Here is a 20,138-nt window from a genome sequence, read left to right on the forward strand (position 1 = left end):
CTGCTTTCTGGAATCCTTCCTGTTTGCTCCACTGGCACTGCTCCTGACCTCTGCCAGGCCCTCAGTTCCCTCTGGCCTGAACCTGCAGGTGACAAGCTGTTTTAGAGCAAGGAGAGTCACATCTGTCCTCAGGAGGGGAAGGGCCTTGATGCCTTGCAAGTATGCATCATGTGAGTAGGTGTAAATTGAATTCCAGGCCCTAGCCTGGAGGCTTTGGTGGAGCAGTCTGGCTGAAAACTGGCCCCAAGACCATGGGCTAGCATTTGCTTTTCTCTCTCTCTCTCTCTCTCTCTCTCTCTCTCTCTCTCTCTCTCTCTCTTCTCTTCTCTCATCTTTCTCTCTCCCTCCACCCCTGCTTTCCAACTGAGGGAGAGACAGAAAGAGGAAATTGCTTGGTAGAAGCAAGTTATAGGCAGCCTTGCCCACTGATAATGAGAAGAGGGCGACAGGGAGGGGAGAAGAAGGCGAAGGGGAGAGCTGAGGGCAGGTGGGGAGAGGAACTGTTCACCACTCCCTGCCATAAAGTGACTGATGTGCCGTACCAAGGCTGCCTTACAGCTTTTCCTTAAGGTCAAGAGGTTCCTGTGGCCTCCTCCCCAACCCCATCCTTCTTGCCCCAGAAGCAACTGCTTTTATGAACTTGTGGTATCTCCCATCCCTGTTTTAAACTTTGAGAACAAACAGTGTTACCCAAAACAACATGGTATTGATTTTGCAGTGGTTTTTAGAGTTTATGTAAGTGGCATCAAACTATACATGGCATTCTGTAACTTGCCTCTTCTACCATGTGATTGTTGGCTTTTCTAGATGCATCCATGTTAAAATGTGTAGCTTTATTTCATTTGTTTTTAACTGCATGAATATATCATAGCTTACTCACTTAAAAGAAACTGAAGACAGTGTCATGAGTAGGAAAAGGAGAATCAGACAGCCGTGGGATCAATCCTCACGCCCACCTTTAATTGGTGTGTCTGGGGAAGGCCTGTCCCCTTTCTGAATCATCCATGCAGATAACCCCGCACTTCACAAGTGAGTGTGTGGTTGGAATAAGGCAGTGTCAGAGAAAGCACCTAAAGCAATGTCTAGCACATAGCAAGTTCATTACTGGTAGTTCCCTTCCTTTTCCCCATTGATTAGCAGGGAGGGGCGATGGTAAAGAGCTAGATTTAGGGTAATGACTTTTTAAAAAATATTTTAATTCCTTTTTAAGAGACAGGGTCTCACTCTGTCACCAGGCTGGAGTGCAGTGGTACAATTGTAGCTCAAGGCAGCCTTGAACTCCGGGGCTCAAGCAATCCTCCTGTCTCAGGCTCCTAAGTAGTTAGGACTACAGGCACATGCCACCATGCCTGGCTGGCTTCTTTTAGTTTTGGTAGAGATGGAGCCTCGCTATGTTGCCCAGGCTGGTCTCAAACTCTTGGCCTTAAGTGATCCTCTTGCCTCAGCCTCCCCAGGAGCTGGGATTACAGGAATGAGCCACTGCACCTGACTGAAATTTTTAAGAAGGTGGATCTCCTCTACCGACTTATTTCTCTACCCAGTCTTTACAATCATGCAAAGATCAACTCAAGGTCAGGACAGATGAGTTCCAATCTATGGAGCACTGACCCTACCAGTGCAGGCAGCAGGGCTGCCCTTCACTTCTCAGCTGCATTGGTTCTTCTTCAGACCTCTCTTCTCAAAGGACCTGCCCCCAGCCAGTCATCCTCTGCCCAGCTTTTCTGGTCCCAAGCTTGTGGCCAGCTCCTCCAGAAAGGCTTCACTCAGCCACGGAAACTCTGCGGCCTAAGGTTTAGGGAGGTCTGGTAGAGGTAACTCCCTGGAACAGGCTGCTGCTGAGAACTGCCTGAAACTCCCACTTCCTCTGTGACTGCAGGTTTCCAACCACAAGCACCAAAGCAGAGGGGCAGGCAGCACATCACCCAGCAGCCAGAGCACCAGCCCAGCCATGGTCCTTGAGGTAAGTGTTGCTGCCCAGCAAGGCCAGGACAGAGTTCGAAGTGGAGAACCCGGGGCACTAGGGGAATACCACGGCTCGCCCACAGCCCAGGGTCACCACAGGGTTGGGTGAGTAGCTGGAGGCTGCAGGGTTATGGCAGAAACAGCACTGGGGAATTGGGAACCCAGCTTGGCCACTGACCCTGGGTGCCTCTCCTCTCCTCTCTGGCTTTGGTGTCTCGTCTGCAAAATGCGGGGGCGGGGGGCAAGTAGACTCTAAGGCTCCCTTCAGGCGACTTGGAGCTTTGACTCTCGCATGCTGGATTGAATTGGCACTGGGGAGGCCTGCAGGTCCGCAGTGCTGGGGGTGAGGGGGTAAAGAAGATTCCTTCTCAAGCTCAGTGGGGGATCCCCTCGTGGGCAACTAAATGGCCGTGCAAGCCTCAGTGTAGGGAGGGGGAAGGACTGGGCAGACCACATGCATTTGGGAGGCGTGGTGACTTGTAGAGAGGCCACATGGGGAGAGGGGGACAGGAAGTTGGGGTCCCCGGACAAGGGCCGAGGAGGGAAGAGGAGGGTCAGTGACTGGAAAAGGGGATTGTGGAGAGGCACTGGGGAGGAAGGTGATTGAACTATGTGTTGGGGGTGGGGGCACTGAGGATGCAAGGCAAGCTGTGAAGGGAGAGCAGGGAGAGAGAGGACAGTGGACAGAGAGGGCTCTGGGCACCGGGGGGACGCTCTTCCTCCCGCCCAGGGGTCCCTGGGCCTATGGGATCACGCAGAAGAGTTCAAGAGAAGCAGCCTTTGAGAAGGGAAGTCACCATCCCAGAGCCCAGGCTGAGCGGATGGAGTTGAGGAGGTATGGCCCTGGAAGACTGGCGGGGACGGTTATAGGAGGAGCTGCTCAGAGTAAATCACAGACTAAATCAGACTCAGTCACAAAGGAGTTCCTGCCGGGCCTTTACATAGCCCCTTCCTCTGCGTTCCCTCCCTCACAGGTGAGTGACCACCAAGTGCTAAATGATGCCGAGGTTGCCGCCCTCCTGGAGAACTTCAGCTCTTCCTATGACTATGGAGAAAACGAGAGTGACTCGTGCTGTACCTCCCCGCCCTGCCCACAGGACTTCAGCCTGAACTTCGACCGCGCCTTCCTGCCGGCCCTCTACAGCCTCCTCTTTCTGCTGGGGCTGCTGGGCAACGGCGCGGTGGCAGCGGTGCTGCTGAGCCGGCGGGCAGCCCTGAGCAGCACCGACACCTTCCTGCTCCACCTGGCTGTGGCAGACACGCTGCTGGTGCTGACGCTCCCACTCTGGGCAGTGGACGCTGCCATCCAGTGGGTCTTTGGCTCTGGCCTCTGCAAAGTGGCAGGTGCCCTCTTCAACATCAACTTCTACGCAGGGGCCCTCCTGCTGGCCTGCATCAGCTTTGACCGCTACCTGAACATAGTGCACGCCACCCAGCTCTACCGCAGGGGGCCCCCGGCCCGCGTGACCCTCACCTGCCTGGCTGTCTGGGGGCTCTGCCTGCTCTTCGCCCTCCCAGACTTCATCTTCCTGTCGGCCCATCATGACGAGCGCCTCAACGCCACCCACTGCCAGTACAACTTCCCACAGGTGGGCCGCACGGCTCTGCGGGTGCTGCAGCTGGTGGCTGGCTTTCTGCTGCCCCTGCTGGTCATGGCCTACTGCTATGCCCACATCCTGGCCGTGCTGCTGGTCTCCAGGGGCCAGCGGCGCCTGCGGGCCATGCGGCTGGTGGTGGTGGTCGTGGTGGCCTTTGCCCTCTGCTGGACCCCCTATCACCTGGTGGTGCTGGTGGACATCCTCATGGACCTGGGCGCTTTAGCCCGGAACTGTGGCCGAGAAAGCAGGGTAGACGTGGCCAAGTCGGTCACCTCAGGCCTGGGCTACATGCACTGCTGCCTCAACCCGCTGCTCTATGCCTTTGTAGGGGTCAAGTTCCGGGAGCGGATGTGGATGCTGCTCTTGCGCCTGGGCTGCCCCAACCAGAGAGGGCTCCAGAGGCAGCCATCGTCTTCCCGCCGGGATTCATCCTGGTCTGAGACCTCAGAGGCCTCCTACTCGGGCTTGTGAGGCCGGAATCCGGGCTCCCCTTTCGCCCACACAGTCTGACTTTCCCGCATTCCAGGCTCCTCCCTCCCTCTGCTGAGCCGGTTCTGGCTCTCTCCACATCCTGGCTCCCGGGACTCACTGGCAGCCCCAGCACCACCAGGTCTCCAGGGAAGCCACAAGCCACCCTCCCAGCTCTGAGGACGGCACCATTGCTGCTCCTTAGTTGCCAAGCCCCATCCTGCCGCCCAAGGTGGCTGCGTGGAGCCCCACTGCCCTTCTCATTTGGAAACTAAAACTTCACCTTCCCCAAGTGCTGGGAGTACAAGGCATGGCATAGAGGGCGCTGCCCCATGAAGCCGCAGCCCAGCCCAGGCCTCCAGCTCAGCAGTGACTGTGGCCATGGTCCCCAAGACCTCTATATTTGCTTTTATTTTTACGTCGAAAATCCTGCTTAAAACTTTTCAATAAACAAGATCGTCAGGACCAAGGCGTGTTCGTGCATCATTACAGCCAGCCCACCTGGGCTCCAGGGGCACTTCTGCTTCTCCCTGCCTGGCCCTGGGTCTGTGCCAGCCCATCCTGCCTTCATCAATGTCTGTCTGCAGCTTTGTCTCTGCCCCCGTGGGCACTCCTGTTCTACTCACAGGGAAACACCCAAGTACCTGGGTGCAGAGTGACCAGTTAGGCAGCTGGTTGACATAATTGGGGAAGGGGCCATCAGACCTGAACACGAGAGCTCTGCACTCCAGCAGCTCAAGGCAGGAGGCAAGATGTGTACGAAACTAGTGAAACCCAGCAGCCTGGGCCATGGGCAAATAAGTGGCACAGTGAACCCACAGCTCAGGGCACTGAAGGTTGGAGCCATTTGGAAGGCTTCTTGAAGACTTAAAGGGCAGGTAGTATTTCCAGGCATAAGGGAGGGCAGTAGCAAAGGTGGGAAGGCTGAAAGTAAGACTGAAAGGTTAATTTGGGATCAGGTGATGATATTGGAGACCATTCAGAAGGCGCTACTGGTTTTTCAGGTGAGTGATACAAGCGCTTACTAGGGAAATGGCTGCGGGCTTGAAGAAAAGCAAGGCCAGATGACTTGCCAACAGTCATTAGCACACAGCCACCTGGAGGCGGGCTGTGGGGAGCATTTTTCCAGGGCTATCAATGAGGCTGAAGTGAGGGGAAGAAATAACTGGGGTTTCCCAGAAAGGCAAGTGACAGGGCTACTGAGTTAAAACAGAAGGTGACGGGTGGGTCTACTGCACTGTCAGTGCCCCCTAATTAAGTCACCAATGTGCTAGGATCCAGTTTCACAGGCCAGCTGGGCCCCTGCTGAAACTGCAGATACGGCTAGAGGTGGGAATGGGGAGGAAGAATCTCAAGTTAGCTGGGGAAGCTCGTCCCACCATATAAACACACCATCCCGCTTTGTGGCCACCAGACACTCCAAGCTTTTACAAAATGAAGAAAAGCAGGGAAATGACAGAACGCACCCTGCCTAGAAAAAGTATCAGGGTAGTCAAGATGCTTCTGGCCGGCTGAAAATGTGGCCTCCAAGATGTCCACGCGCACCGCTGCACTCCAGCCTGGGCGACAATACATACATACATACACACATACATACATACATACATACATACAAATAAAAGTGAAAGAGGGAGGCAGCAGGGGAGTCAGAGAGGGAGCTGTTGCTGCCTCTGGAGGACGGACCATGAACCCAGGAAATGTGAGCAGCCTCTAAAAGGCAAAAAAGGCTGGGAGCAGTGGCTCGCACCTATAATCCTAGCACTTTGGGAAGCCAAGGTGCGTGGATCACTTAAGGTCAGGAATTCCAGACCAGCCTGGCCAACACAGTGAAACCCTGTCTCTACTAAAACTACAAAAATTAGCTGGGCATGGTGGCAGGTGCCTGTAATCGCAGCTACTCGGGAGGCTGAGGCAGGAGAATCACTTGAACCCAGGAGGCCGAGGTTGCAGTGAGCCAAGACCGTGCCACTGCACTCCAGCCTGGGTGACAGAGCAAGACTCTGTCTCGAAAAAAAAAAGAAAAAAAGGAAAATACAAGGCAACAGATTCTCCCCCAGAGCCTCCAGGAAGGTACACAGCCCTGTCAACACCCTGATTTTAGCCCAGTGGCACCAGTGATGGACTACCTGACCGCCAGAACTGTAAATGTATGTTGTTTTAAGCCACTATGCTTGTGGTAATTTGTTGTGGCAACCATAGGAAATGAATACAATGTGGATCCCAGTCCATATCCTGAATTGCTCCAAGAAGTAGGGAGGCTGCTAAGTCCTTATGGGCAGTCACAGAAGCCAGAGAGAAACACGGAGTGTGGCGCACTCCTCTAGACAAGTCCTGGAGGGCTTCAGATGTCCGGAGTCTTGGACAAGAGACCAGAGGGTCTGTTCTGCTCTAGGTGCAGGGAGTCAATGAACAGACTTTGCTAACAAGTGAGATGCAGAAAACTTTATTTTTTGATTACATGGCTCAGATAGTTTCAATCAATACCATCAGCAACGAATTTTATGAAACACGTTTGTCTTTCCTGTCTACATAGATGTCACAGTAGCCCTGGTGTTTAAGTGTTGCCTCTAAAACTTGTCCTCTTTCCAGCGTTCTCCTCTTTCTCTCAACCTGCCACTCTTGAAAACTCACTTTTCTTTTGCATTTTGTCCTATATGTGAAAAATATGGAACTCAACTAAGACCCAAGGTAGATCCCAAGGGCTTCAGAAATACCCTGTCAAGGGCACAGAATAGTTAGCAACAGAGTCCCTGGTTAAGGGCAATCATCATTAATAACATGAAGCTTAAATTCTAATATTACTTGCTTAACAGTACCTAAATTCTAATATTCCTAACTTCACAAAAACGAACTTTTCTAAAACTTCTTACCAGTAAAGGATGTATAGCTCCCATGAATATACTCTCAGATAACTTTAAGAATTCTTCATTGCCTTGTAATTCCTGCCAAGTGTTTTCATCATATCCCCGTGGCTAATCCTAGCCATCTCCTGCTTAATTTTTCTATAATACTTCTGCACATACACAGCAAATGGTCATACGTGGGGCACAACACGGGTCCCATGTTTCTGAGTTAACGGCACCATGACCAGAGACCCCTCACATTTGCCACAGATGAAGCGGCTGGTGTCCAGCGATTTGGTGTAGCGGCCAATCCTGGGAAGGAAAGGAACAACACACAACAAAAGAATCAGTCACTGCACCTCAGCATCGGCTCTGAGATGTTGGCCTTGGGCCCAAAGCAATAATTTTCTCTGGGTTGTCAGAGACCCGGGCACCAAGTGGCAGCAGTGGTCAGACCGGCTCAAATTACTGAAGAGAAAGGAGAAAGAGAACATGGAAAGGAGAGAGGTTCTCCTCCTCAATTCAGACAGCCATCTACTTATGAAATCACTCAAGAGCCACTTGGAGGCCCCAGCAAAACATAACTGGGAAAAGTCTGAGGAGAAGAGTCTTACCTGGTTTTGCACCCAGTACATTCATAATGGACCTTGTAGTTAATCTTATAGTTATGGCAACGGGTGATCTTGGGCAGCTCCGGTGTATCCTGTTGGATTTCCTGGCATAATACTTCCATGTGTCACCATGAGAATCACGGATACCATCAATCAGCCAGGAGGCAGCATGGCATATTTCATGGATCAAAGTATCCCGGATTCGGTCTTGAAAGAAGAATGAAAAGAATTGTGAGCACTAAAACCAACACTCTTTTTTTTTTTTTTTTTTCTTTTTTGAGACAGTCTTGCTTTGTCGCCCAGGCTGGAGTGTAATGGTGTGATCTCGGCTCACTGCAACCTCCACCTCCTGGTTTCAAGTAGCTGGGATTACAGGTGTGCACCACCATGCCCGGCTGATTTTTTGGTCTTTTTTTTAGTAGAGACGGGGTTTCGCCATGTTGGCCAGGCTGGTCCCGAACTCCTGACTTCAGGTGATCCACCCACCTCAGCCTCCCAAAGTGCTGGGATTATAGACGTGTGCCACCACACCCGGCCCCAATCCTCTTCTTATCTGCTACCCAACAACCCCTCGACTTTCAGCCCCACCAGACACAAGGTTATCTTACAGAAGCACATGCAGGTAAGCATGAGTGTTACCTTCCCAGGATTCTCAAAGTGAATAGTGAACCTATTTCAACCCGATATTGTTTACGGCAAAGGGCCTTCGGTGAGCAGGTCTTTTCAGAGCAGCTCCAACATGCTCATTTTTTTGTGAGGCACTTCTAGAAAAATATCCAGACAAGATCTAGTTTCTGCCCTCCAGGAACAGAGGTGGACAGGGTGGGGAGCAATCGCTATGGCCGTGGGATTTGGTTAGAAGCTCCATGGTGAAATTGGGATCTCACGGGTTCTTACTAATTGATTGAATTTAGAAAGGCCATTCTGGGTATGGCAAAACATGAGTATGTGGCACATTTTTAAAAACATTTTAGAGACTGAGTCTCGCTATGTTGCCCAGGCTGGAGTGAAACTGCTATTCACAGGTGTGATCATAGTGTACTACAGCCTCGAACTCCTGGGCTCAAGCGAGCCTCTCACCTCAGCCTTCCAAATAGCTGGGACTACAGGTGTGTGCCAACGCACCCAGCCTGTGGTATGTTTTAAAGGCCAGTGTGAAGACAGCCTGTCTGGGGCGTGGGCTAGTGGTAGAATACTGAGAGACAAGATTGGCCAAGCCAAACAGGGGCACATTACAATGGCCTCAAAAGCCAGGCTCTAGGCCTTGAAAAGCCCTGGTTTCTCAGCAGGAAAGCAATGTAGTTACATATGGGAGACGAAATGGAGCAGGGATGAGGGCCTGTCCTTGGATGGAGGCACAGATAGAGAAGGAATGGTGAGCTACTGTGAAGGAAGATTTGGTGACTGGCTAGACATAGGGGACCTTGAACCTCAGCTCCTGAGAGAATGAAGATGCTACTGCTGGCAAGGGGGAAATGCAGAGAGAAAGGCAGGCCTGGTATAGATCGATGGGTATGATTCACAGGGATGGTGAGACATCCAATAACTATGTCCTCTAAGCAACACACAGCATGCCTGCCCACCCAAGAATGACAGTTCGAGCTGTGACACAGGCTACCAGCTAGGAGTGATTTCACAGGCACAGTGTCAGAAGGAAAGAGCATAGTGGTGAAGCTGCCACACTCCTGCCATCACCTGCAGAGTCGCAGACTTTCAAGCCAATCTGGATCTCGGCAAAGCGGTGCCTCTTTGGGTGCCACATCTCACCAGTCCTGCATGAGCCAGCAGTTTTCAACATCTTGTTATTCCAGCCTATCCGTAGTTTCTCTGGCAGCTGAGAATGAAAAGCAAATTAAAGGAATCAGAAAGCAGTTTTGTTTTGTTGTTGTTGTTGAGACAGAGTTTTAGCTCTTGTTGCCCAGGCTGCAGTGCAATGGCGCAAACTAAGCCCACTGCAACCTCTGCCTCCCAGGTTCAAGTGATTCTCTTGCCTCAGTCTCCCAAGTAGCTGGGATTACAGACGTGCGCCACCACACCCAGCTAATTTTTCGTATTTAGTAGAGACAGGGTTGCACCATGTTGATCAGGCTGGTCTCGAACTCCTGACCTCAGGTGATCCGTCTGCCTTGGTCTCCCAAAGTGCTGGGATTACAGGCGTGAGCCACCATGCTGGGCCCAGAAAGCAGTTTTAAGCAGACCAGAAAATATTAACTCCAGAGTTTTTTACCCTCTAATAAAAAGGAAAAGGAACTTTCTCCCCCAGGTTCTTGGCTCAGAGCAAGTTTGAGAAGAAATTTATTCAAAGAGAATACAAATCAAAACATTCTGAGGAGAATAAAAGCCACATTGAAGTCTGGGTAAAGACAATAAACAGGCAATCAGGACACAAGGGAGACTGATAGAACATGTGAGTGCAGGACCTGGGCTCTCTTGTCCTTGGGGCAGCCAAGGAGAGAAGGACAACCCTGCTGAGGTGGGCGAGGCTGAACTGAAAATGCAACTCAGAACACTTCAGGTTCCACCCATCTGATGTGACATCACTGTCATCCGGAAGGGCACCAAAGGCTGGGGAACCTTTAGGAATATGTAAGAACTTCCCTCCATAAAATGTTGTCACCAGAGATGATAAAGTCTGAAAAATCTAATGACCAATAGGTCTCTCTGCCTCCAGATTTTATCCAATCCAGTCCATACCCACAGGTTACTGTCAGGTTAATGTCTTTCAGCAGGTTAATTTCATTCACTCCCTGATGCACCCCATCCCTGTGCAGTGGTGCCTACTCACGTAAATTTAACCTCCTCCAACCTGATTCCCAAGGCCCTCCAGTATCCAGTCCTACACTATCAAAAAATAAGAGCTTACTATGTCCTAGACCCTGTTCTAGGCACAGTATGTGTATTAACTTATGGAAGGGTAACAATAATCCTATGAGGTAATATGTACCGTGTTGTCCCCATTTTATAGATGAAGAAACTGAGGCAAACTGAGGTCAAGTAACTTGTTCAAGGTCACACAGCTCTTTTTCCATTATCCTTCCACAAGAATCCTCTCTTCCTGATTGTCGAGCCTCAACTCTCCCTCTCCCCCATCCTGTTGTTCTCGCCACTTACCATCCTTTAAGAAGCAGAGTCTCACTTCCTCCAGGTAATCTTACTTCCTGACTGTTGAGGCTCTCAATGATTTCTCCCTCTGCTGATCTCCTGTGGTAACAGCCATCTGTCCTATACATTATAACTCATACACATTCTCTATTGCTTTCACTTGTGCCAGGGCTCATCTCCCAACTCAACTGCCTCTGCTCAAGGGCGGGAAGTATATATGGTTAGTGCACCTCACAGCACCAAGAGTACTGGTGTATAGCAGGTGCTCAATCAGTGCTCATTCATTGATCCTACCTTTTTATCACAGACGGATCTGTTAAACAGGTCATAGATTCTCCGAACCAATTCATCCCTATTTCGCTTTAAATTTTTTCCAGAGTATCTCTTTGACTTTTCAAGGCCATGCAAGAAACATCCAGGGACTTTGCACTTACGAGTCCTGTAAAGATAAATTCAACTGAGGTTTATGTAGCTAAAGAGAGAGAAGGAATGCACATGTAAGCGTCTTGTCAAGACCTGTCGCTCCCTCTTCCATCCAGCTCCTTAGAGGAGGGCATTTCCCAAGCCTTCATTTGCAGCCTTTTCTCTTCACTCTTTGCAACCCTCAGAGGTATAAAGCCCATGGTTTCAACCTCAAAGAGACTTATCCCCACATCTGTATCTGCACTCTGGAGCTCTCCTGAGACCTAGTTCTGAATTTACAATTGCCCAGTGCAAACTTCCAACTGACTAACATGAATGTATCTCCAGCTAAACATGTGTTCAATTATCAAACTTGTGTTACAATTGGCTGAAAAACCTCAAAGACATTTTTAAATTCCTTTTCTCGGCTGGGCACGGTGGCTCACACCTGTAATCCCACCACTTTGGGAGGCCGAGGCGGGTGGATCACAAGGTCATGATATCGAGACCATCCTGGCTAACACGGTGAAACCCTGTCTCTACCAAAAATACAAAAATTAGTCGGGTGTGGTGGCAGGTGCCTGTAGTCGCAGCTACTCGGGAGGCTGAGGCAAGAGAATGGCGTGAACCCGGGAGGCAGAGCTTGCAGTGAGCCGAGATCGCGCCACTGCACTCCAGCCTGGGTGACAGAGCAAGATTCCGTCTCAAAAAATAAAATAAAATTCCTTTTCTCTCTTTATTGGGCACAGAGACAGACTATCTTCTTCACACTTTCTCTTCCAGTCAGCCCCTCCTTTCCATCCCCCTGGTTCTGACTCTAGTTCAAGTTCTTGTCCTACCCTTTATGCCTGGATATGAGAACATTCCAGTGTTCCTTACTTCCAGGCTCTTTCTCTTCTCATCCAATCACACATACCCCTCCAGATTCATTTTCGCAGGCCATGCTCCAATTACTGTCCCCCTCTGGTTTTTCACTGCCTGGCCTGACATTCATGGCCAGGGTCAACCCTGTCCGAAGCTCTATTCCCAGCTACCACTGCCACTCTAGCCAAAGTGGGCAACTTAAATGTTCCCTGGACACAAATTGCAATTTCCCGCATTTGTGCCTCGGCACAATCTATTTTCCCACGGCTTGCAATGACTACATCTCCACCTCTACTGAGAATAACCATCTGCGCAGCACTTTATCATTCGCAAAGAACTTCCTTTTGCATTGTCATATTGAATCCTCACAACCGCCCTTCAAAGAAGCTATTACTATTTTTACGATCTCCACTGTGCTCAGAGGTCAAGTGACTTGCCCAAAGATCATAGAGACAGTGAATCTCCTGATCCAAATCTCATGGTCTTTTGATTAAACTACAATCGCTGCCCCATCTTTCAAGGCCTAATTCAAATGGCACAAAGAATAATGCTGAGCACATAAAGGACTCATACTGTAATAACTACCATTTAAAAAGAAGCATTTTTATCTTAGCTGGAACAGTCCACTAAGTCCAGAGATGAGCCCAAAGAGCTGGAAAGATAAAAGGGGAGCAAACGCAGCAAGTTTCTGACTTAACAGAACTCCTAAGAATGAGATTTTGCCAGAACAGTTATTAACCCTTAAGTCATAAACTAAACCCTACGTGAGGAAGTTGGGCTGCAGAGAGGCGAAGTACCAGACAAGACAGAGGTTACGGAAGGGTCTTCATCCCAAGCCTGAAATGGGGGACTGAAACATTTCTGCCTCCAGTTACTTAGGTCTGGAAGCAAACTTACATCAGTATTTAAGGTGGCAGATGCAAACCTGAACCCTCTGCAGACTTTGGCAGAGCCCAGACCCTGGTGTGTTTGTGCTCACAGAACGCCGGCCTTGTGGCTTAGCATACTTTCACCTCAAGGCCTGTGGCTCTTTACTGCAGACTGAGCACCTTCACATCACAGGAACCGACAAGACCCCAAACTGGGAAAATCAGACACCATGACCAGCAAGCAGCCTACACAGGAACAATGCTAAGCATAACAGGAAGCCTCCAGACGACACAGGAAGTGCTAAACAACAGTTAAGAGTCCAAATAGACTAGCCTCCTTTGGATAATGCAGACTGACAATGACACCAAGGGACAGCTTTTCCCTTCTTTTGTCACGCTCTGGCAAAGCAACCTGGGAGCTACCCAAGACACACGTCCCTGGAGGCAAAGTAGCTTAAATATGTAGTTAGGAGTCTAGAGCAGAAACCTTGCTGAAAGGGGATCCAGCTAAAAGAGCACTTGGCAAGGTGCTACCAGCTACCTCAGCCAGTACAGAAACAGACAGCCCTTCTGTTCAGGTCCAGGGTAACCTGGTGCCCCTATGCCTGACATAATCAGTCTTTTTCCCCTCCCTTAAGATATACTTATTGTCCTCAAACACTCGTTAAAAAATAATGAGTCCTTCAAATACATTCCTTGTCTTGTAAGACAATTCAGATGTGAGTATACATTACTCTTCAATGAAAGTAAAAGAAAATTATGCAAATTAGCCGGGCGTGGTGGCGGGCGCCTGTAGTCCCAGCTACTCGGGAGGCTGAGGCAGGAGAATGGCGTGAACCGAGGACGCGGAGCTTGCAGTGAGCCGAGATCGCACCACTGCACTCCAGCCTGGGCGACAGAGCGAGACTCTGTCTCACAAAAAAAAAAAAGAAAAAAGAAAAAAAAAGAAAATTATGCTTACTATATCAAATTTTTAAGGGAAAAACTAAGAAATTCCTGGAATCTAAATAAGAAAACACATTAATTTTTTGCCTTAAGTATTAACATGTATTTGGTCTACAGGATCAGTTGTTGTTTTCAGTATCAACTATATATAGCTTAATAGAAATAAAGGAATGATAAGCAATCCATTTCATCCTAACATTTAAGCTGAAAAATTCATAAGGATATACATAGTAGTAACAGTAACTGGGTTCAGCTAAAGCACTAGAAAAACCTGGAAGACAATCTGACCACTCTCCCTCCAATTCCAACAGATCAATGTGTTGCTTCTGCCTTCTCACCATTTCCAGTGCCTTTGCCTTGGTTTAGCATAAACTGGTGGCCACGAAGCTATATCAAGCCTGAAAAAAAGTATCTTGCTTGGCTACACATAGTTCTTTGATCTGAGTTGAAGGACATGGGCAATCTCAGAGGCCAGAGCTGCTGTGGGTGCAGAAAGGCCCCCCCTACCCAGAGAATACCACCCACTGGCTCCCTTCCTTCCCACTTCTTTCCCCACTCTCTGAGGCTGGCATGGGCTCTCCGCCAAGGTGCCTGCTCCCTTGCTTGGGCCCTCCTACTCAAGGACAGAAATCTTATCCCCCAATTCCATCCCAGCCAGACTCCATCCCCTTACAGACCACCCCCACCCAAGTGCCCAGTGGACTGCCCAGTGTGACAACTGTGCAATAAATTCCTGTTCAACTGAACATGGGTAGTACATACCTAGTTTTGCGTTTTTCAACTTTTGCCGCACCGTGTTTCTTCTTTGAAGGTCCACGCTTCTTACGTCCTTTACCAGCTGAAAAAATAATAGGTTACTTGTACCCCAAAAATTGGTACCATCAAGAGACTAACAGAAAGGTAAACCCAAAAGGAGCCCTCACAGCCAAGCCCAGTGCAACATCTCTAAACAAAACTGTGTGAAGTGGCATACTGCCGCCGCCATCATTCTCAACCGTCTCACCCACGTGAATCACAGAGCTGCCAGCAGCATGAGCTGGGCAGGATTCTGTCACAGGCACCAAGGACTACGAAGGTCCAGGAGTGTGCCCTTAGAAGCTAGGTGGTGTGGGCAACTGAAGCATGCACAGTCGAAGGGGTGGTACAGTACAGCTCACACACTTGCTCTGATGAGTGGCTCATATCCTAGGCAGCACCTTCACTCAGCGTGCAGGGCAAGGCAGATCTTTCTGCCTTGGCCTAGGACCCATCCTGCCAGCTGCTCTAGCTAAAGGTTTATGTATCAATAGTGTCATTCATATATCCAAAAAACTTATTGAACCTCTATCACGTGCCAAGCACTAGGCCAAATCCTGAGAGACTAAAAGATGAGGAAGAGTCCTCCCATGAAAAGGCTCACAGTCTACCGGGGCGGGGTAGGGAAGGGGACCGACTCGGGAACATATTCTAACAGTATGACTAGTGCTTTAGTAGAGATGGGCTCTAGAACTTTGGTAACTCAGGAGACAGGAGCCACTCTGACTCACGACTTCATAGAGGAAGTGATAATTGGGCTAGGTCCTAAGAAAAATAAGATATCCTCAGAACAGAAGGTTCAGGGAGACAGCACTCCAGGCTAGTGAACAGCAGATACCAAGATACAGGAGCATGAGAAAGGTGTGGGCATTCCTCCCCTGTTCCCAGAACCATCCTTTCACTGGATGGATGCCTCCTTGGGCCACAAGGAAGTTGCTGAAATGGCACAGGGTTGACAGGGAGGACAGGCAGACTGGATAAGACAGGCACATTTGGCAGGCAAGGCACATTTGGTGGGACAGGCATACTTGGCATGACTGACTTACCAGGTGTCACAGATATATTTTTGGTTTTTGCCTTCCTCTTCCTCAGTGGCTCCACTATATTTTTGGTCTTTGCCTGCCTTTTCCTCGGCGGTTCCACAATAGTTTTGGTTTTTGCCTTCTGTTGTTTTAGTGACTCCACAATAGTTTCGGTTTTTGACTTCCTTTTCCCTGATTGTTCCACCACAGGTGCAGGCTCTTCCTCAGCTGGCAGCTTTCTCTCTGAAACTTCAAGGTTAGCCTCGGGATCACTTGGTGGTTCGCTGAGATTCTCACCAAGATCCTGCTCACCAGCATCATCAGATGAATCGTGCTGGGAGACAGCAGCCTCACCCAGCTCTTCTTCATTTGAAGCAATCTGGCCTTCATTACACAAATCTTCTGCTGGCACAAGAACTTCCAAATCATTACTATTGTTGTCAGGAACTTCCAAATCATTACTATTGTCGTCGAGAACATCTGAATCATTACTGTTGTCGTCGGGAGTTCCCGAATCATTACTGTTGTCGGGAACTTCCGAATCATTACCGTTGTCATCGGGAGTTCCTGAATCATTACCGTTGTCGTCGGGAGTTCCCGAATCATTACTGTTGTCGTCGGGAGTTCCCGAATCATTACTGTTGTCGTCGGGAGTTCCCGAATCATTACTGTTGTCGTCGGGAGTTCCCGAATCATTACTGTTGTCGTCGGGAGCTTCCGAATCACTACTGTGGTCACTGGGAACTTCCGAATCACTACTGTAGTCGTCGGGAGCTTCCGAATCATTGCTGTTGTCATCGGGAGCTTCCGAATCCTTGCTGTTGTCGTCGGGAGCTTCCGAATCCTTGCTGTTGTCGTCGGGAGCTTCCGAATCCTTGCTGTTGTCGTCGGGAGCTTCCGAATCCTGCTGTTGTCGTCGGGAGCTTCCGAATCCTTGCTGTTGTCGTCGGGAGCTTCCGAATCCTTGCTGTTGTCGTCGGGAGCTTCCGAATCCTTGCTGTTGTCGTCGGGAGCTTCCGAATCCTTGCTGTTGTCGTCGGGAGCTTCCGAATCCTTGCTGTTGTCGTCGGGAGCTTCCGAATCCTTGCTGTTGTTGTCGGGAGCTTCCGAATCCTTGCTGTTGTTGTCGGGAGCTTCCGAATCCTTGCTGCTGTTTTTGGGAACTTCCGAATCATTATTGTTGTTGTCGTCATTGTCATCATCACTAATAACTATTGGAGGTTCCTGGATGGCAGGCTTCACATAACAACACTCTGGACTCTCATCTGAAATTCGAGAGACACAATCATATATAAATATACTCCCTCTACCACCTCCTGTATACACTGAATTTCAGCAGATTATTTCGCACAAATTAAACAAGACAGGAACTATGGCGTTTCGAACAGCAGTTAAGAATCAATTATTTTAAAGGGGACACCAACAAATGGAAAGATTCCATGTTCATGGATTGAAAGAATCAATATTGTTAAAATGCCCATACTACCTAAAGAAATGTACAGATTCAATACAATCCCTATCAAAATACCAATGACATTCCTCACAGAACTAGAAAAAAATTATCCTAAAATTTATATGGAACCATGAAAGGCCCAGAATAGCCTAAGTTATCTGAGCAAAAAGGACAAACGTGGAGGAATCACATAACTTGACTTCACATTACACTACAGAGCTATAGTAACCAAAACAGCATAGTACTGGCATACAAACAGATAACATAGGCCAATGGAATAGAATAGAGAACCCAGAAACAAATCCACACACCTACAGTGAACTCATTTTAGAAAAAGGTGCCAAGAACATACACTGGCAAAAACGAAGTCTCTTCAATAAATGGCCCTGGGAAACTTGGATATCCATATGCAAAAGAATGAATCTAGACTCCTATCTCTTGCTATACAAAAACCAAATCAAAATGGATTAAAGACATAAATCTAAGACCTCAAACTATGAAACTACTACAAGAAAACATTGGGGAAAATCTCCAGGACATCAGTCTGGGCAAAGATTTCTTGAGCAATACCCCACAAGCACTGGCAACCAAAGCAAAAATGGACAAATGGGATCACATTAAGTTAAAAAGCTTCCGCACAGCAAAGGAAACAATCAACAAAGTGAAGAGACAACCCACAGAATAGGATAAAATATCTGCAAACTGCCCATCTGACAAGAGATTAATAACTAAAGTATATACAGAGGTCAAACAACTTTATAGGAAAAAAAAATCTAATAATCCAATGAAAAAATGGGACAAAAGATCTGAACAGACATTTCTCAAAAGAAGACATACAAATGGCAAACAGGCATATGAAAAGGTGTTCAACATCACTGATCATCAGAGAATTGCAAATCAAAAAACTATAATGAATGACTGGGCACGGTGGCTCACACCTGTAACCCCAGCAGTTTGGGAGGCCGAGGCGGATGGATTATCTGAGGTCAGGAGTTTGAGACCAGCCTGGTGAAACCCAACCATGGCCAACATGGTGAAACCCAATTTCTACTAAAAATACAAATATTAGCCAGGTATGGTGGTGCGTGCCTGTAGTCCCAGCTACTTGGGAGGCTGAGGCACGAGAATTGCTTGAACCTGGGAGGCGGGGGTTTTACTGAGCTGAGATCACACCACTGTACTCCAGCCTGGGTGAGAGTGAGAGTGTCTCAAACAAAACAAAAGACAAAAAGAAAAAACTACAATGAGGTATCATCTCACCCCAGTTAAAATGGCTTTTAGCCAAAAGACTGGTGAGAATGAGAAGAAAAGGGAACCCTTGTACACTGCTCGTAGGAATGTAAATTAGTACAACCACCCTGAAGAACAGTTTGATGGGTCCTCAAAAAACTAAAAACAGAGCTACCATACAAGTCAGCAAACCCACTGCTGCATACGTACCCAAAAGAAAGAAAATCAGTGTATCAAAGAGATATCTGCACTCCTGTGTTTGTTGTAGCACTGTTCACAATAGCCAAGATTTGAAACAACCTATGTGCCCATCAACAGATGAATGGAGGTCGGGCACGGTGGCTAGCGCCTGTAATCCCAGCACATTGGGAGGCCAGGGCACACGGATCACTTGAGGTCAGGAGTTTGAGACCAGCCTGGCCAAAACGGTGAAACCCCATCTCTACTAAAAATACAAAAATTAGCCAGGTATGGTGGAGGGTGCCTGTAGTCCCAGCTACTTAGGAGGCTGAGGCAGCAGAGTCGCTTGAACCCAGTAGGCAGAGGCTGCAGTGAGCTGAGATTGTGCCCCTGCACTCCAGCCTGGGCAGCAGAGCAAGACTCTGTCACAAAAAAAAAAAAAACAAAAAACAGATGAATGCATAAAGAAAATGTGGTATATATGCACAATGGAGCAATGGAGTACTGCTCAACCATAAAAAAGAATGAGATCCTGTCACTTGCAACAACATGGATGGAACTGGAAGTCATTATGTAAAGTGAAATAAGCCAGGCACAGAAAGACAAACTTCATGTTTTTTTCGTTGCTGTTGTTATTGTTGTTTGAGACGGAGTCTTGCTCTGCCACCAGGCTGGAATGCAGTGGCGCGATCTTGGCTCACCGCAATCTCCGCCTCCCGGGTTCCAGCAATTCTCCTGCCTTAGCCTCCCGAGTAACGGGGACTACAGGCGCGCACCACCACACCCAGCTAATTTTTGTATTTTTAGTAGAGATGTGATTTCACCATGTTGGCCAGGCTGGTCTCGATCTTTTGACCTCGTGATCCACCTGCCTCGAACTCCCAAAGTGCTGAGATTACAGGCGTGAGCCACCACACGCATGTTCTCATTTATATGTGGGGTCTAAAAATGAAAACAATTGAACTAATGGAGATAGAGAATAGAAGAATGGTTACCAGAGGCAGGGAAGGAGAGTGGAGGGGTGTGGAAAGGTGGGGATGATTAATGGATGCAAATAAATAGAAAGAATAAGATCTACTATTTAATAGCGCAACAGGATGACTATAAGTCAATAACTTAACTGTGCATTTTAAAATAATTAAAAGAGTATAACCGGATTGCTTGTAACACAAAGGATAAATGCTTGAGGAGACAGATACTGCATTCTCTATGATGTGATTATTACACATTGCATGCTTGTATCAAAACATCTCATGTACCCCATAAATATATACACCTATTATCTACTCACAAAAATAAAAAATTATTTTTTAAAAAAGAAAGTTATTTTAGATTGTTTTTCCCTCTATTTTTTATTTCACTGAGAGCAGTGACAGATCAAATAGCAACCAAACTCATGTGGCAATTTTCAAATCATAGCCTCTAAGTAGCAAGATGTAGTAGTTTGCTCTGGGCTTCCCAAACACAGGTCTACAGACTTGAATATTTTCACTGGTCCACAGCAAAATAAGACAAATTAGAATAATAAAGTGGTATTTTTCCCCCATCAAGTTAAATTTCTATAATTTAAAGGACTGTCCTTTATTTTGTGATTACGTCTTGGCTAAACTTTTGGTGTTCTTTACAAAATTACAAAGATAGTAAATGGTAGCTGAAGTTTTTTTTTTTTAATTTCTTTCATTAGACAAATCAAAAATTGACAACTCTGTTTTGGTCACCAAAATTTCATTCTTTAAATTAGTTCATAAGTGCAAAGCTCTCAGAACCACTGATATGAGTCAGGAGTACGTCCTG

The 20,138-nt window shown here is 48.0% G+C and overlaps 2 protein-coding genes across 4 annotated transcripts in view; one reads left to right on the forward strand and one right to left on the reverse strand.

Moving 5' to 3' along the window:
- Positions 1 to 1,721: 1,721 nt before the first annotated feature.
- Positions 1,722 to 4,497, forward strand: CXCR3 (C-X-C motif chemokine receptor 3). 3 transcript variants are annotated; one of them, XM_033201271.1, is made up of 2 exons: positions 1,722 to 2,067; positions 2,693 to 4,493. In XM_033201271.1, the coding sequence occupies exons 1-2, from the start codon at positions 1,949 to 1,951 to the stop codon at positions 4,029 to 4,031; spliced, it is 1,458 nt and encodes a 485-aa protein (XP_033057162.1). In that variant the 5' UTR covers positions 1,722 to 1,948; the 3' UTR covers positions 4,032 to 4,493. The 3 variants fall into 3 exon arrangements, with proteins under 3 accessions (XP_033057162.1, XP_033057163.1, XP_033057164.1); XM_033201272.1 differs by having other exon boundaries at positions 1,729 to 1,960; XM_033201273.1 differs by having other exon boundaries at positions 1,740 to 1,960; positions 2,937 to 4,497.
- Positions 4,498 to 6,457: 1,960 nt separating this feature from the next.
- The window catches only part of GCNA (germ cell nuclear acidic peptidase), a 33,337-nt gene continuing 19,656 nt past the window's right edge, over positions 6,458 to 20,138 (reverse strand). The window contains 8 exon segments of the mRNA XM_033201296.1: positions 6,458 to 7,183; positions 7,486 to 7,567; positions 7,570 to 7,689; positions 9,178 to 9,316; positions 10,879 to 11,023; positions 14,427 to 14,502; positions 15,506 to 16,387; positions 16,390 to 16,746. Coding sequence (XP_033057187.1) covers positions 7,063 to 7,183; positions 7,486 to 7,567; positions 7,570 to 7,689; positions 9,178 to 9,316; positions 10,879 to 11,023; positions 14,427 to 14,502; positions 15,506 to 16,387; positions 16,390 to 16,746 — 1,922 coding nt within the window. The 3' untranslated portion in view covers positions 6,458 to 7,062.

The sequence above is a fragment of the Trachypithecus francoisi genome, unplaced genomic scaffold, assembly GCF_009764315.1.
Source record: "Trachypithecus francoisi isolate TF-2019V2 unplaced genomic scaffold, Tfra_2.0 Lachesis_group6, whole genome shotgun sequence".
NCBI classification, from domain to species: Eukaryota; Metazoa; Chordata; class Mammalia; order Primates; family Cercopithecidae; genus Trachypithecus; species Trachypithecus francoisi.